Below are 14,875 nucleotides of genomic sequence, written 5' to 3' on the forward strand. Positions count from 1 at the left end.
TACAGAACCTGGCAAACAAAATCTTTTCCTGGGCAGAAGGCAACATTCAATCTCTTTCAGCGGTTCATTTGAAGGGAGTTTTAAACATTCAGGCCGATTACCTAAGCCGGCACAGACTAGACCCAGGGGAATGGATGTTAGCCCCAGAAGCCTTCCATTTAATCACGAAGAAATGGGGCAGGCCGACGATAGACCTGTTTGCATCCAGGAGAAATCATCAGCTAAACCAGTTCTTCTCCCTCAACCCCAGGGATCATCCTCGGGCAGTAGACGCCCTCAACCAGAGTTGGACAACAAACTTAGTCTACGCCTTCCCCCCATTTCCGCTTATCCCCAGAGTGTTACAGAAGTTCCTAAAAGAAAAGTGTACACTAATCCTGATAACCCCCTTCTGGCCCAAGAGAAGTTGGTTCTCCCTCTTGAAAGCCCTCAGCGTGGAAGCTCCTCTCCTTCTACCTCAAAGGCCGGACCTTCTAAGTCAGGGACCTATTTCTCACCCAGACCTGAAAATACTAAAGTTAACAGCCTGGATTCTGAAGAATCCAACTTATTAAACTTTGGTCTATCAAAAAAAGTAGTGAACACCTTACTCCTTAGCAGGAAACAGAGTACCAACGACAAGTACCAAAAAATATGGAAGAAATTTGCTGATTGGTCTGGGACCTCCTTCAACCAGTTTAGAGCCAACATCTCACTAATCCTGGATTTTCTTCAAGAAGGGCTAGATTTAGGTCTATCCCCCAATACCCTTAGGGTCCAGGTATCGGCTTTAGGAGCACTATATAATACCAAGCTAACGGAACATCCCTGGATATCCAGATTCCTTAAGGCGGCAGATAGGATCAGACCTACAATTAGAAACATGGTGCCACCATGGAACCTTAATACAGTACTAGGGGGTCTAACCTCCGATCCATTCGAACCTCTGGACTCTATCCACATCAGATGGCTTACCATTAAAACGATTTTTCTGGTGGCAATAACCTCAGCCAGAAGGGTCTGTGAGCTGCAGGCCTTGTCCATCCAAGAACCATTCCTTGCAATATTTGAGGACAAATTAATTTTCAAATTAGATCCGACTTTCCTCCCCAAGGTAGTCTCGACCTTCCATAGGTCTCAGGACATTGTTCTCCCCTCGTTCTGTGACGATCCGAAAAACGATCAAGAAATCACTTACCACACATTAGATGTCCGGAGAGCGGTCTTAAAGTACCTGGAAGCTACCAGCCTTTGGAGAAAAGACAAAAATCTGTTTGTCCAATTTTCAGGTCCTAACAAAGGGAAGAAAGCGGCAAAAAGTTCCATCTCCAGATGGATTAAGATGGCAATCTCCGAAGCATATAAAGCTCAGGGAAAAGACGTCCCTGCTTCCCTAAAAGCACATTCTACGAGAGGCATGGCTGCCTCCTGGGCGGAAAAAGCCTCAGCCTCCTTACAACAGATTTGCAGGGCAGCAACATGGAAAAGAGTTCATACTTTCACTAAGCACTACAGACTAGATGTAGCTGCTAATGACGACCTAAGATTTGGACGTAAGGTCCTGTCGGCAGTTGTCCCCCCCTAATTGTATCTTTGATATTGTCTCAGGACTTGGTGTCATGGAGACGACTGGGGAAAAGAGTATTACACTCACCGGTAATCCGGTTTCCTGGAAGTCTCCATGACACCACATATATCCCACCCTTTTTTTCTGCTATTAGCTATTATCCTTTCATCCTGGGGTTCTTCGTTAAAATACACTGGTGATGTGAGGAGGGGGTGGGGGTTTTAACCTCTCTGTGTTTTTCCTGTCCAATCAGAAGGAAGTCAATCTCTCAGGACTTGGTGTCATGGAGACTTCCAGGAAACCGGATTACCGGTGAGTGTAATACTCTTTTCCTATATATTCAAGTCTGCACACGCATGTGATCTTATAGATCACACCCCGTGAGCGGCAATTGATGAAATTCTTGATGGTAAAGGGCTTCTGCAAATTTGAGCTGAAGAAAGTTTTGACTGGAAAATCGTAATATAGTAGTATATTTTGAGGGATAGATCTTATTTTATAATGTATCAAAATTAAAAGTTAAGTCTTAATTAATCCAGATCACTATTCACTACTCCTTTCTTATGATTCATGCGAGTGATCATTTATGAATATCATTCCCCTGGTTTCTCAGCCTCGTGGCGTGAGCTCCACAACTGTGCGTCCTCACACCGCCATAGTCAGGCCACGCCCCCCCTCCCCCATGTTTTTATGTGGCGATGGCGTCACGAGCAGGTGACAGAGGTGTGTTTTTCATGGAGACACCACAATATGCCTGTATTAATGTGAGCTACATAGTGTTAATACTTTATGTACCTCCATGTGCCTCACATTAATAAGTAACCCTATCATTTACCTCCTCATGGGCAACATGGGGTTAATGCAAGGTACATGATGGGGTTACTTACTGTTAATATGTGGCACATGGAGGTCCACATTGATACTATTAATGTGAAGCACATCATTTTAACGCCATCATGCATGTCACACATTAACCCCATGTTGCCCGTTATGTAAGGCGGTAGTTGATGGGGTTACTATTGGGGTCTATTCACATGTCAGTATGTGTTTTGCACATCGCCGACACTCTCAAAATAGAATAGAACATGTTATATTTTTTTGCAGAACGGAAGTGTGGATGCGGACAGCACATTCAGGCCCCATTGAAAATGAATGGGTCCGCCCCTGTTCTGAAAAATTGCGGAATGGATGCGGACGTGTGAATGGACCCTTAGGCTACATTCACACGACCGTATTTGTTTTGCGGTCCGCAAATTGCGGATCCTCAAAAAAAAAAAAAAACGTATGCCATGATTTTTTATTTTTTTTTCCGGATTCATTGTAATGATGCCTAAAACAGACAAGAATAGGACATGTTCTATTTTTATTTTTTTTCGCTGAGCTACGGAACGGACATACTGATGCGGACAGCACACTGTGTGAAATGAATCGGTCTGCATCCTATCCGGAAAAAACTGACAAAAAAAAACGGAATGGACACGGAAACAATATGTTCGTGTGAATGTAGCCTTAACGTGAGGCACATGGTTTTATTAATTTAGATATCCATGTGCCTTACATTATTGGTCAGTGACCCAATCATGCGAGTACATCCTTACATAATGAGCAATCGATACTTAGTTGCCGGTGACATGGGGTTAAATGTGTCTTGTTTTTTTTTCTGTGTGTGGTATCTCAATACATTTTCTGGTATCGAACTCAAAGTTCTGGGATCATGACAGCTCTAATATTTAGGTGGTATCTGTCATTCTAATCCTGCCTGTAACGATAAGCAGATAACTGCAGTAAAGTGCTGTGGACAGACCAGTGGAAATGTTAATAGAAATGGCTATTCTGAGCCGCAGAAATGGACCTGAATAGAACATGCAGTGAGTTTCTCTTGTCGAGCGCCCAGATCCGTTAAATAAAAAAATTGGTGTGTATGGCCCCATTAACTTGTATTGGTCAGTGTGCTGTGCTTTTTTTTTAAAGGGGATCTATTAGCAGACCTGTTGCTTTGTGCCGTTCCTCTCTTATTCACTCTAGAGAATTCTGAATAAATTGACAACACTGTTAAATCTTAGGGGCTTATCCCATTGTTGTCCACTCAGTGCTGACAGTGACTGACTGCGTAGGTGCACCCTGTTAAGGAGAATGGAAGCACATGGTTAAGGGTTTTATTTCTAGGAGGAATAACCGAGGAGCAGTGCTATGCAGATTTATACAAAGTGTTCAGAATGATTTCATTAGGAATGCAGATATATGCTAAAACAGCCTTGTCAGGAGAGGTGAGATGTCTTCATTAAGTGCATTGTTATAGCCTTTAGTACTCCTTTTTTAGATATTGCTAAAACATATAAATTCGGCACGTCTAGCAATATAATGAAGTCATGTAGACCCAGACTTTATAAAACGTATCATAAATGAGCACACTGAGCCTCCAAAGCACAAGGGAAGAAATATCTGGAGACATGGATAGAAACCCTTACATGTTGGCTGTATCTTCAGGCTAGCATTACTAAGGATGGGAATATGATATTCAAATTATTTTTTACAAATTTAGAGATCAAAAGCTTTTAGATCTTAGATCTTACAATTATCCATAAAACGCTAGCGCATTTGTCCGCATAGGCCCAGACATGAGTGACTGTTGCTAGACTGTCATAGTTCAGTCACAATGCCTTAAAGGGCATCTGTCAGCAGATTTGTACCTATGACACTGTCCGTTTGAAGGGTCTCACAAGCGGCCCCGAACGCATCCGTCCAGCTACCAATGCATTCTGATTGGATGCGGATCTGCTCAGAATGCATTAGTCTGGCAGCATTCAGCCTCCGCTCCGCTCAGCAGGCGGACACCTGAACGCAGCTTGCAGCATTCCGGTGTCCGCCTGGCAGTGCGGAGGCAAACGGATCCGTCCAGACTTACAATTTGAAGTTGACACAATATGGCTCAATTTTCAAACGGATCGGTCCCCCATTGACTTTCAATGTAAAGTCTGGACGGATCCGTCTGAACTACTTTCACACTTAGAATTTTTTTAAACTATAATGCAGACGGATCAGTTCTGAACGGATCCAAACGTCTGCATTATAGGAGCGGATCCGTCTGTGCAGACACCAGACGGACCCGCTCTGAACACTAGGGTGAAAGTAGCCTTACATGTGCACTTGGCAGCTGAAGGCATCTGTGTTGGTCCCATGTTCATATGTGACCGCATTGCTGAGAAAAGGATGTTCAATATATGCAGATGAGCTACGGGGGCGTTGTCTTTACACCTAGAGGCTCTGCTCTCTCTGCACCTGCTGCACCCTCTGCACTTTCATAGAGTCAAGCAGTGAAACCATCAGCAGTTCTGGGCCTATCAAAGTGCAGAGGGCATGGCAGTTCCAGAGAGAGCAGAGCCTCTAGGTGTAACAGTAACTCCCCCTTTGCTCTTAGAGGCTCATTTACATATATTAAAACATTTTCTTCAGCAATGCGGACATATATGAACATGGGACCAACACAGATGTCTTCAGCTGCCAAGTGCAGATGTAACAGGTCAGCCAATCTCACAGGTACAAATCTGCTGACGGATGCCATTTAAAGTAGATTTCAGCTTAATATTTACAGGTCCTTGCTCCTATTAGCCAAAGTGGCTAATAAAAAAAAAAGTGCGGTTTGACTAATAGGGGTAAAGAAGAAAATGCAGTCTGTGTTTATTAGCAGAGTACTCCTCTGTCCCTCTTTGCAGTAATTGACGGACTCCCATGTATGCACATATACACAGCAGCCTGAGGTTGCGCTCTCTTCATAAATACGCTGGAGTCCTAACTCTGTGCCCCCTGTATTCTTACAGAGCTCCCATTACCACAGTGCACAGAAGTACAAATGCCGTACAATGGCTCGCCTCTGTAGTCGCTCAGCCTGGCTGTTTGACGTACACAGATGAGTTTATGTGGATAAATATTTGTCTAGTGTATATGGAATAGCTATGAACACATGTACCAGTTATTACAGCTTTTATATATTTTTCACATTTTAGCTTTTATGTTGGCAACACAGCTGAACAGTCTTGTGGATGAGAACCGCCTTGCAGCTAACTGCATCTGTGAGGTCTCGCGGTACATTGTGAACAACTTGAAAGATGGAAGGTATTTGGCCCCTATGTCTGTCAGTGAGCATGTCACTCATGTGATGCAGCCTCGCTCAGTTTTTTTTTTTTTTTTTTTGTCTGCCATTTTTTAATGTACAGGTTCATGCACATGTGGTGGGCTCTATTGTATTTGTAGAAATGCTATGATTTTTGTAGGTTGATAGATGCCTCTGGAATACTTGATTGTTGGCCTTTTTCTTAACATCATTGGGGGCATCATAGGTATAGGCCTTGCCACTACAAGGCTCACACTAGCAGCAGTTTTCTTCTGGCCAATTCTCGGGTTCTGGATCTCCGCCGACCCCCTTTATAGTCAATGGGCCCAGACCGAGAATTTTTCATCCTTCCGGGAATGCAGAGAGATCAGGCAAGCTGTTCCCTGCAGCATCGCTAGAACTAGTGTGAAGCTAGTCAGGATGTTTACACTTCCCAGGCGAGGGCCTGTCCGCTTCTAAACAATTGGGTCTCCCATTTCCAGAGGAATTGGTTTCTAATTGGTCTCTCTCTCCATCTAAGGTCAGCCTGCCTTAAAGGGGTTATCAAACGTCTCCAACTGCCCCCCCATGTGCTGGGCCCCTCACAGGTAATATACTTACCCCTCTCCTTGTGGCGCTCCTGGTCCCCGCACCACTGCTGCTGCATTTCCCTGTACATCAAGGCAAACATCTGGTGTCGGGGAAGGGGGGGGGGGGGGGGGGGTAAGCAGCCAATAGCGGACGGGGATGAGCCTCCCTAGCATCGCGGATGATGCTAGGGAGGCTCGTCCCCGCCTGCCATTGGCTGCTCATCCCCCGACACCGGATGTTTTCATCCGTGTACAGGGAGAAGCAGCGGGGACCAGGAGCTGCGCGGGGTAAGTAAATTACCTGTGAGGGGCCCGGCACATAGGAGATGTTGGATTACCCCTTTAAAAACAACACTTTGATTCAACGCTGCCTTTTTTACGATTACGTTCATAAGACTCTTTCCAAATCCACTTTTGTCACAGCAGTCTCATCCCTACAGTCAACCTTTCATCTTCCTGGGTGAGTAAGTCTTGTAAAGTTTGGCCGAAGCCGCTTCATTAGAGCCCCTTTTGAAGATCTTGTGGACTGCACTTTGCAGTTGATTCACGTGTCCAGATTCTTTTTCAAGGCTTTTTTGGAATCTTTAGAGGCTTTATGGCTGAAAATAGTAAAAGCCAAAACAACGGGACTCTGCAAACAGAATATATGAACTAATGCTATATGCACTGTATAAAATGAATGACATTCATAGCAATTATATTGATAAAAAATCATTTATACTATATCATTCCACCATGGCAAGGTGACTTCTTTTGGTAGGGAACCTACTCTATATAAGTGCTCCAAATGGTCGCCAATGTGCCTTAAAATTTGCAGATGGCGACAAGACTTTTGCCATTTGCGACAGGGCTTCTGCGCTGTAGTGGAATATTGCGGCGGGACATGTGAGCCAATAATTCCTGCAGGCATTCGCTCAGCAGTCTCTCCCTCCCCCTGTGCTGCTGCCACCAATGAAAAGACGGGGGGGGGGGGGGGGGGGGCTGTGGCCACTGCGCCACCAATGAAGATAACTCGCCCATTAATTCAAGTACAGGAGGCGGGTGATGGCGGCAGAATCACATAGCCGGCACCCGACCTCTGACAGGTAGCTGCGATCTGCGTCAGTTAACCCCTCAGATGCCGCACCAATGGCATCTTCCGGTTTGCTTTGGAGTAGTCCATAAAGGGTGCTATCTTGTTCCAGCACCTTCTGCACCCAGATGAAGGCCTTCTTACAAGGAGTAAAGCATTTTGCATCACCCTACTTCTCACAGTAGAACCATGGGACTTGGCGCAAGACTCTTTTCTGTTTTCCACCACTCCCATTTTGAACCTCTTAGTGAATTCCGCTTCACTCTCTCCTGGAACGTTGCATTCCTCGCTGCTGTCCCTTCCATTCATGGTCTGTTTTGACTGCTTTGCTCTTCAAATCCACCTTTTCTGTTGCTCCGCTTTGTACCTTTTTATCCTTAAAGGGAGTTTGTCACCTAATCTGAGCCTTTTAGACTGCCCAGATCAGGTTATAGACTCCTTTGCCCACATTCCAATGGTACCTTCATTTGTGCAGTCCCTCGCTGAGATCTTCCAAAAAAGACTTTTAAAATGTATGCTAATGAGGTTCGGCAAGTGCCCAGGGGCGGCGTTACTGCAGCAAGCGCCCAGGCCCTTCGGCAATGTGCCCAGAAAACCACACCTCTTTCATCCCTCTGGCCTGCCCTCCTTTCCTATTATGACCTCCTCCTCTCCCTCACAAATCTCGCGCCTGCTAGAGGAAAGACGCTGCTGCGCCGACCCGCCCCTTCTTTGGCTTCACTGCAGTCCTCTGCAGCGGCTGGTTACTTCTGCCCGCTGGATTTCGAGCTACGGACTGGCGCATGCGCAGTCTAACTCCCTGTTTCTCTGCTCATAATGGGTACAGCAGTGCGCAGGTGCAGGACAAGTGTGGAGCGGCGCAGGAGCGAGATTTGTGAGGAAGAGGTTTCTTGTTTAACCCCAAGAGCTCTGAAACCTCTAAACAATGACGCCAGACATCAGGTGGGCGGAAGATTCAAATCCTTTGCTGAGGAATGGGAAGAAATTACCTCCAATTCGTGAGTTCTAAATATTATATCAGTAGGGTACGACATTTCTTTCCGTCTTCCATAATAGATGTGTTCAAGGTAACCCCGATCCAGAAATCGGCCTCTCTACAAGAGAAACTGGAGGGCATTTTGGAGCTAACAAACAGGTTATTATTATTCGACAGGTTTTTTGAAGAAAAAAAAGGGAAATTCCGTCTGATAATAAACTTGAAGAGCCTGAACAAATTCATCAAATACGAAAAATTCTAAATGGAGTCTATAAAATCTACCATAAATCTGCTAAAAGGAGACTTTCTGGCTTCCCTAGATTTAAGGGACACATATTATCATATTCCGGTATGCGAAAAGTCTGAGTTTTCTTGGGAGCGGCTCTTCAATATTTCCAGTTCCAAGTTCTCCCCTTTGGAATCCCTTCCGCTCCAAGGGTTTTAACCAAGGTCATGATAGAGGTAGTTGCTCATCTGATAAGACTAAACATCATCGTTCCCTACCTAACTGATCTTCTAGTAGTAGGAAACTCAAAAGAATCCCTAGAAAACAGCCTTTTTCAAACTCTTCAGATCCCCCTATCAAATAGGTTGGGTTATACCGTAAATTGGGAAAAATCAAACCCCTGCCCGTCTCTAAAATACATTTTTTAGGGGTATTACTAGGCTCAAAAAAAAACTTTCTTCCCCCTCAAAAAGTCTTGGGTGTAATAGACAAGGTTTCATAATTCCTTGTTTGTCCATTTTGTAGAGTCAGAGAGGCCATGAAACTTCTAGGCACTCTAACTGCCTGTATCCCAGCGGTAAAATGGTCCCAGTTCCATTCTTTGTGTATTTCACCAATGGCTTCTAGAGAATTGGAAGAGGAATCTAAATTCGCTAGAAGGAAAAATCGCCATTTCTCCATCCGTAATTGAGTCTCTACTGTGGTGGCTAAACCCAGTTTACCTACTGAGAGGGGGTTCCCTGGAGTCCCAGGCACCTGGAAATAATTATGACGTATGCAAGCCTGTGGGGTTGGGGGGCTCATTGCTCTCAACATGCTTTCCAAGGTCAATGGTCCAAGGAACAAATGGTTCTATCCTCCAATCGGAGGGAATTAACTGCAGTCTGGGATGCAGTAAATGCTGTATCTCAAAACATGGAAGGAAAAGACATACAAGTGAGATCAGACAACACGACAGTAGTGGCCTATCTAAACCAGCAGGGAGGAACAAGGAGTGTAGCGCTAAATCAAGTGGCGGAAAAGATCTTTTCTTGGGCAGAGATACATCTGAGGTCCTGGTCTGCAGTACATTTGAAAGGCTCCCTAAACGTAAAAGCAGACTTTCGAAGCAGGGTTCCCCTACATTCATCAGAATGGAATTTAAAAAAGCGGATTTTTCTCCAGATAGCGGACAGATGGGGAACTCCCCAAGTAGACCTCCTCTGTCCAAAGCCGTTGCTTCCCTGGGTGCAGGATCTAGTATCTCAAGGTCCAGTGTTTCATCCCAGGATAGAGAGTTTACATCTAGCTGCATGGAACCTGAAAGGGTGACATTAAAATCCGAAGGCCTGTCTGATGCTATAATTAATACATGGCAGCCAGCAGAAAGGAGGTAACCTCAAAAATGGATTCTAAAATTTTTTTTTGAGGATCATCTGTTTTCTCAAAGGAGAGGATAGGTTGAGGCCTTCCCTAAGACCAGTTGTATCTCCTTGGAATCTGTCTGAGGCGTCTCTAAGATATCTCTGTCAAGACATTATTTTTAGTGGCCATTACTTCTGCGCGCAGAGGAGGTGAGATTCAGGCTCTAAAAATAGTTGAACCTTCATGGTTTTTCCAGACAGATTAGTGTTCAGACTGGATGAAACTTTCTTACCCAAGGTTGTATCCAATTTTCACAGGCAGAAAGAGATTATCGTTCGCTCGTTTTCTGTCCGGAGTGGTTCCGCCAAAAACTCTGAGAGCCCACTCTACGAGGTCAGTGTCAACATCTTGGGCTGAAAAAGCAAATGCATCTATAGAGCAGATCTGCAAAGCGGCTACGTGGACAAGTCCACACACCTTTTATCAAGCATTAGTCGATACTAATGCCAGTCAAGACCTGTCCTTTGGTAGGAACGTTTTGCAGGCTATAGTCCCTCCCTAAAATGTTCTAATCTGGTATATCTCATGGTAATGCCGTTGTGGAGGATAAAAGGGAAAAAATATATATATTTTTTAAAAAATATGTATAGGAAGTAGTTAGTGTCAATGTGTTTGGAGGAGCCGTAGGAGGGTCAAATTTTCTTCTTCCTGTCCCTACCTGGGGTTGAAGGCTGGTCATCTCTTATGGTAATGCCGTCATGGAGGATTCATGAAAAGGAAATTACCGGTAAGTAATATGGTTTTCTCCACCCAGTGTTGGCCTCCTAGTGGCAAGGTTTATGTCCATTGAAAGCGAGAGAAGGTGTTTTCAGTAAGTATAAAAATGTAGTGTATTTTATATGCTTGAAAATGGAAGCATGCTGGGATGTTATAACATGCCATGGTTTTCACAAATAGTAGATTATGCATGTAAGGATATATATTCATCCAGATGGGTGTATAGATATTGTGTGTGTAAAAAAAAAAAGTGGGCGATTTGTGGCCGATCTTTTTTCCATTAACAGTAGCAACCTTGTCCATGGGCCGTGTCTGATATTGCACTATAAGGTGTTTAACCAGTATACCACACGCAGCCCAAAGACGAGAGAGGTTCTGTTTGTGGGCAAAAATTTTTTTTTTTTTTTTTTATCTAATCCTGGACAAACACTTTTAAAGACAAGTGTGTATAAGTGACCAATTGTGTGTAACATGTTTCCCACTATCCAAGCATTCCGCCCCCCCCCCCCTTCCTCTTTTAACCTACGTTTCCCATGTCTTATCTGTTTATTTAGGAGAGTGATTATTATAATGGAATTGGATGTGTTGAAGTCATCGGATTCTGTCTATGGAAAGATTGGAAATCCTCAACCATACAATGATGGTAATGATTTTAGTACTGGCTCCCCATTATGTCTACGTGTTAATATAGTTTCTGGAAAATCAAGAGGTAGTTGCCCCTGTCACGCCCTGACTGGCCCAAAACCGAATTTTATCCAAAATAAGGGATATGTTTTTGCATTATATCAGTTGTTCACCCCCCCCCCCACGCCAGGAAACAAAAACCTTAAATACAACTGTACCAAATCTGATGATAAAGGCTAAAGGGGTTGTCCCACCTTTAGGCCTCATGCACACGACCGTTCGGTTTTTTGCTGTCCGCAATTTGCGGAATGGAACAGACGGCCCATTGTAGAAATACCGGTTCTTGTCCGCAAAACGGAAAAGAATAGGACATGCTATATTCTTTTGCGGGGCCACGGAACAGAGCAACGGATGCGGACAGCACACGGAGTGCTGTCTGCATCTTTTGCAGCCCCATTGAAGTGAATGGGTCCGCATCCGAGCCGCCAAAACTGCGGCTTGTATGTGGACCACAACAACTGTCGTGTGCATGAGGCCTTACATGTCATTTTATAGATGGACTCTAAATAAAGCATATTTGCCATTTATATGTAAAAAAAAAAAATTGGGTGAAAAGTTGAGATTTACTGACACAGTATGGTGCCATCTTGTGTTCAGAGTATATAGCAATGTGCACGTCCATCTACTGAGCTGTATGCTGCTAGTCGCACATGTTCAGTCCCTCTCCCCACAGTCGGATCAATGCATAGTGATCATCTGTTCATAAATAGGCAGTTTTCGAGTGGATACTGAAATGCGGGTGCTTTGGTTATCCTGCTCACATATAATGGGACTCGGGACAGAATAAAACAATTGACACTGCCTCCAGGGCCCTGACCTGCATATTGTGCCAGAAAGCTTTGTCTGGGTGACAGGAAAATGTCTCTTGCTATTGTGGGCTCTGAAGGTGAACGGTGGTAACGATGCTGTGCATGAAGGTGGGGTATGCGGGTTTTTGTTGGGGGTGTATGCCTGCAGTACTTTACATAGGCACGGTGCATGCATGGAGATACCCTTGTTGCCATATGACTGGAATTGCAAGCATTTGTCTACCAAGGTGGATGTTTAGAGGGGGAAGAAAGGTGGTGAGGAGGTGAGCTGCGGACGCTGATCTATGTGGCCTTTATCATGGCATGTGCCCGCTCTGTGATGGGAAAGTGTCACTGGCAGGGCTTTACCATCTGGGTGTCGCATACTCTGTTCCTGAGATGCATCCACATAAGGTCCTTCTCTGCCTCCCTTAGCTGCTTCGATGATCTATGAACTAAGGGCTTATTCTTCAGGCGAACATAAGGGCTCTGTCCCCCTATTCCGGACCACAAATGGCCGGTCTGCAATATACGGGCTCTGGCTATGTGCTCCCCGTGCTGCGCATGTGGGCAAAATTGACTTTAATGGGTCCACGATCCGCAAGATGTGGCGAAAGATAGGAGTTGTAGGAAAAAAACTCTGCAGGATGGAATGGTGCTGTCTACTAAGCTACTTCATACCTTTTTATTTTTAATTTTTTTGTGGTATACCAGTCTGAAGTTCACTCTTGCCGTGGACACCAGTGGGAGGTTTAGTGTCTATGCCTGGAACTTTCGTAGGGGAAAACACAGTGGGATCTGCACCGTATAAGCAATGGGAGCAAATATATGCAGATCTGTATTAACGTGAAAGTTTTCCCAGACAGAAGGCTTTGATGTACAGTGTGCCACTCTATAGGCCAGGCATCCTCAAACTGCGCCCCTCCAGCTGTTGTAAAACTTCAACTCCCAGCATACCTGAACAGCCTACAGGTATCGGCCTACAGCAGGGCATTGTGGGAGTTGTAGTTTTACAACAGCTGGAGGGCCGCAGGTTGAGGATGCCTGCTATAGGCAGTCTACTCCACCCCCGTTACCTATATACCACTGCAAGCTACTGTATGTAACTGTTCACTGGCTGGGGCAAAAGAACGTTCATCTTAATCCAGTTTAAAACATCTCCTTTAAACATGACATTGGGGTATCGTAGCAGAAATTTGTGCACCCCTGTCATAAAGTGACACATGTCGGATTTCCAAAATTTGGCCTGGTCCTTTAAAAAAGGGTTCTCCAGGAATTAAGAAAATGAAAATATTTAAATGTTTTTTTTACTATAAATACACTGCTCAAAAAAATAAAGGGAACACTTAAACAACACAATGTAACTCCAAGTCAATCACACTTCTGTGAAATCAAACTGTCCACTTAGGAAGCAACACTGATTGACAATCAATTTCACATGCTGTTGTGCAAATGGGATAGACAACAGGTGGAAATTATAGGCAATTAGCAAGACACCCCCAATAAAGGAGTGGTTCTGCAGGTGGTGACCACAGACCACTTATCAGTTCCTATGCTTCCTGGCTGATGTTTTTGTCACTTTTGAATGTTGGCGGTGCTTTCACTCTATTGGTAGCATGAGACGGAGTCTACAACCCACACAAGTGGCTCAGGTAGTGCAGCTTATCCAGGATGGCACATCAATGTGAGCTGTGGCAAGAAGGTTTGCTGTGTCTGTCAGCGTAGTGTCCAGAGCATGGAGGCGCTACCAGGAGACAGGCCAGTACATCAGGAGACGTGGAGGAGGCTGTAGGAGGGCAACAACCCAGCAGCAGGACCGCTACCTCCGCCTTTGTGCAAGGAGGAACAGGAGGAGCACTGCCAGAGCCCTGCAAAATGACCTCCAGCAGGCCACAAATGTGCATGTGTCTGCTCAAACGGTCAGAAACAGACTCCATGAGGGTGATATGAGGGCCTTACATCCACAGGTGGGGGTTGTGCTTACAGCCCAACACGGTGCAGGACGTTTGGCATTTGCCAGAGAACACCAAGATTGGCAAATTCGCCACTGGCGCCCTGTGCTCTTCACAGATGAAAGCAGGTTCACACTGAGCACATGTGACAGTCTGGAGACGCCGTGGAGAACGTTCTGCTGCCTGCAACATCCTCCAGCATGACCGGTTTGGCATTGGGTCAGTAATGGTGTGTGGTGGCATTTCTTTGGAGGGCCGCGCAGCCCTCCATGTGCTCGCCAGACGTAGCCTGACTGCCATTAAGTACCGAGATGAGATCCTCAGACCCCTTGTGAGACCATATGCTGGTGCGGTTGGCCCTGGGTCCCTCCTAATGCAAGTCAATGCTAGACCTCATGTGGCTGGAGTGTGTCAGCAGTTCCTGCAAGACGAAGGCATTGATGCTATGGACTGGCCCTCCCGTTCCCCAGACCTGAATCCAATTGAGCACATCTGGGACATCATGTCTCGCTCTATCCACCAACGTCACGTTGCACCACAGACTGTCCAGGAGTTGGCAGATGCTTTAGTCCAGGTCTGGGAGGAGATCCCTCAGGAGACCGTTTGCCACCATCAGGAGCATGCACAGGCGTTATAGGGAGGTCATACAGGCACGTGGAGGCCACACACACTACTGAGCCTCATTTTGACTTGTTTTAAGGACATTACATCAAAGTTGGATCCGCCTGTAGTGTGTTTTTCCACTTTAATTTTGAGTGTGACTCCAAATCCAGACCTCCATGGATTGAAAAATTTGATTTCCATTTTTTAATTTTTGTGTGATTTTGTTG

The 14,875-nt window shown here is 45.2% G+C and overlaps 1 protein-coding gene across 1 annotated transcript in view; it reads left to right on the plus strand.

Moving 5' to 3' along the window:
* Positions 1 to 14,875, plus strand: part of RPA1 (replication protein A1) — an 86,607-nt gene that overhangs the window by 17,352 nt on the left and 54,380 nt on the right. The window contains exons 4-5 of the mRNA XM_040423561.1: positions 5,551 to 5,659; positions 11,176 to 11,264. Coding sequence (XP_040279495.1) covers positions 5,551 to 5,659; positions 11,176 to 11,264 — 198 coding nt within the window. The remainder of the gene's footprint in view (positions 1 to 5,550; positions 5,660 to 11,175; positions 11,265 to 14,875) is intronic.

This window comes from Bufo bufo, chromosome 3, assembly GCF_905171765.1.
Source record: "Bufo bufo chromosome 3, aBufBuf1.1, whole genome shotgun sequence".
In the NCBI taxonomy this organism is placed as follows: Eukaryota; Metazoa; Chordata; class Amphibia; order Anura; family Bufonidae; genus Bufo; species Bufo bufo.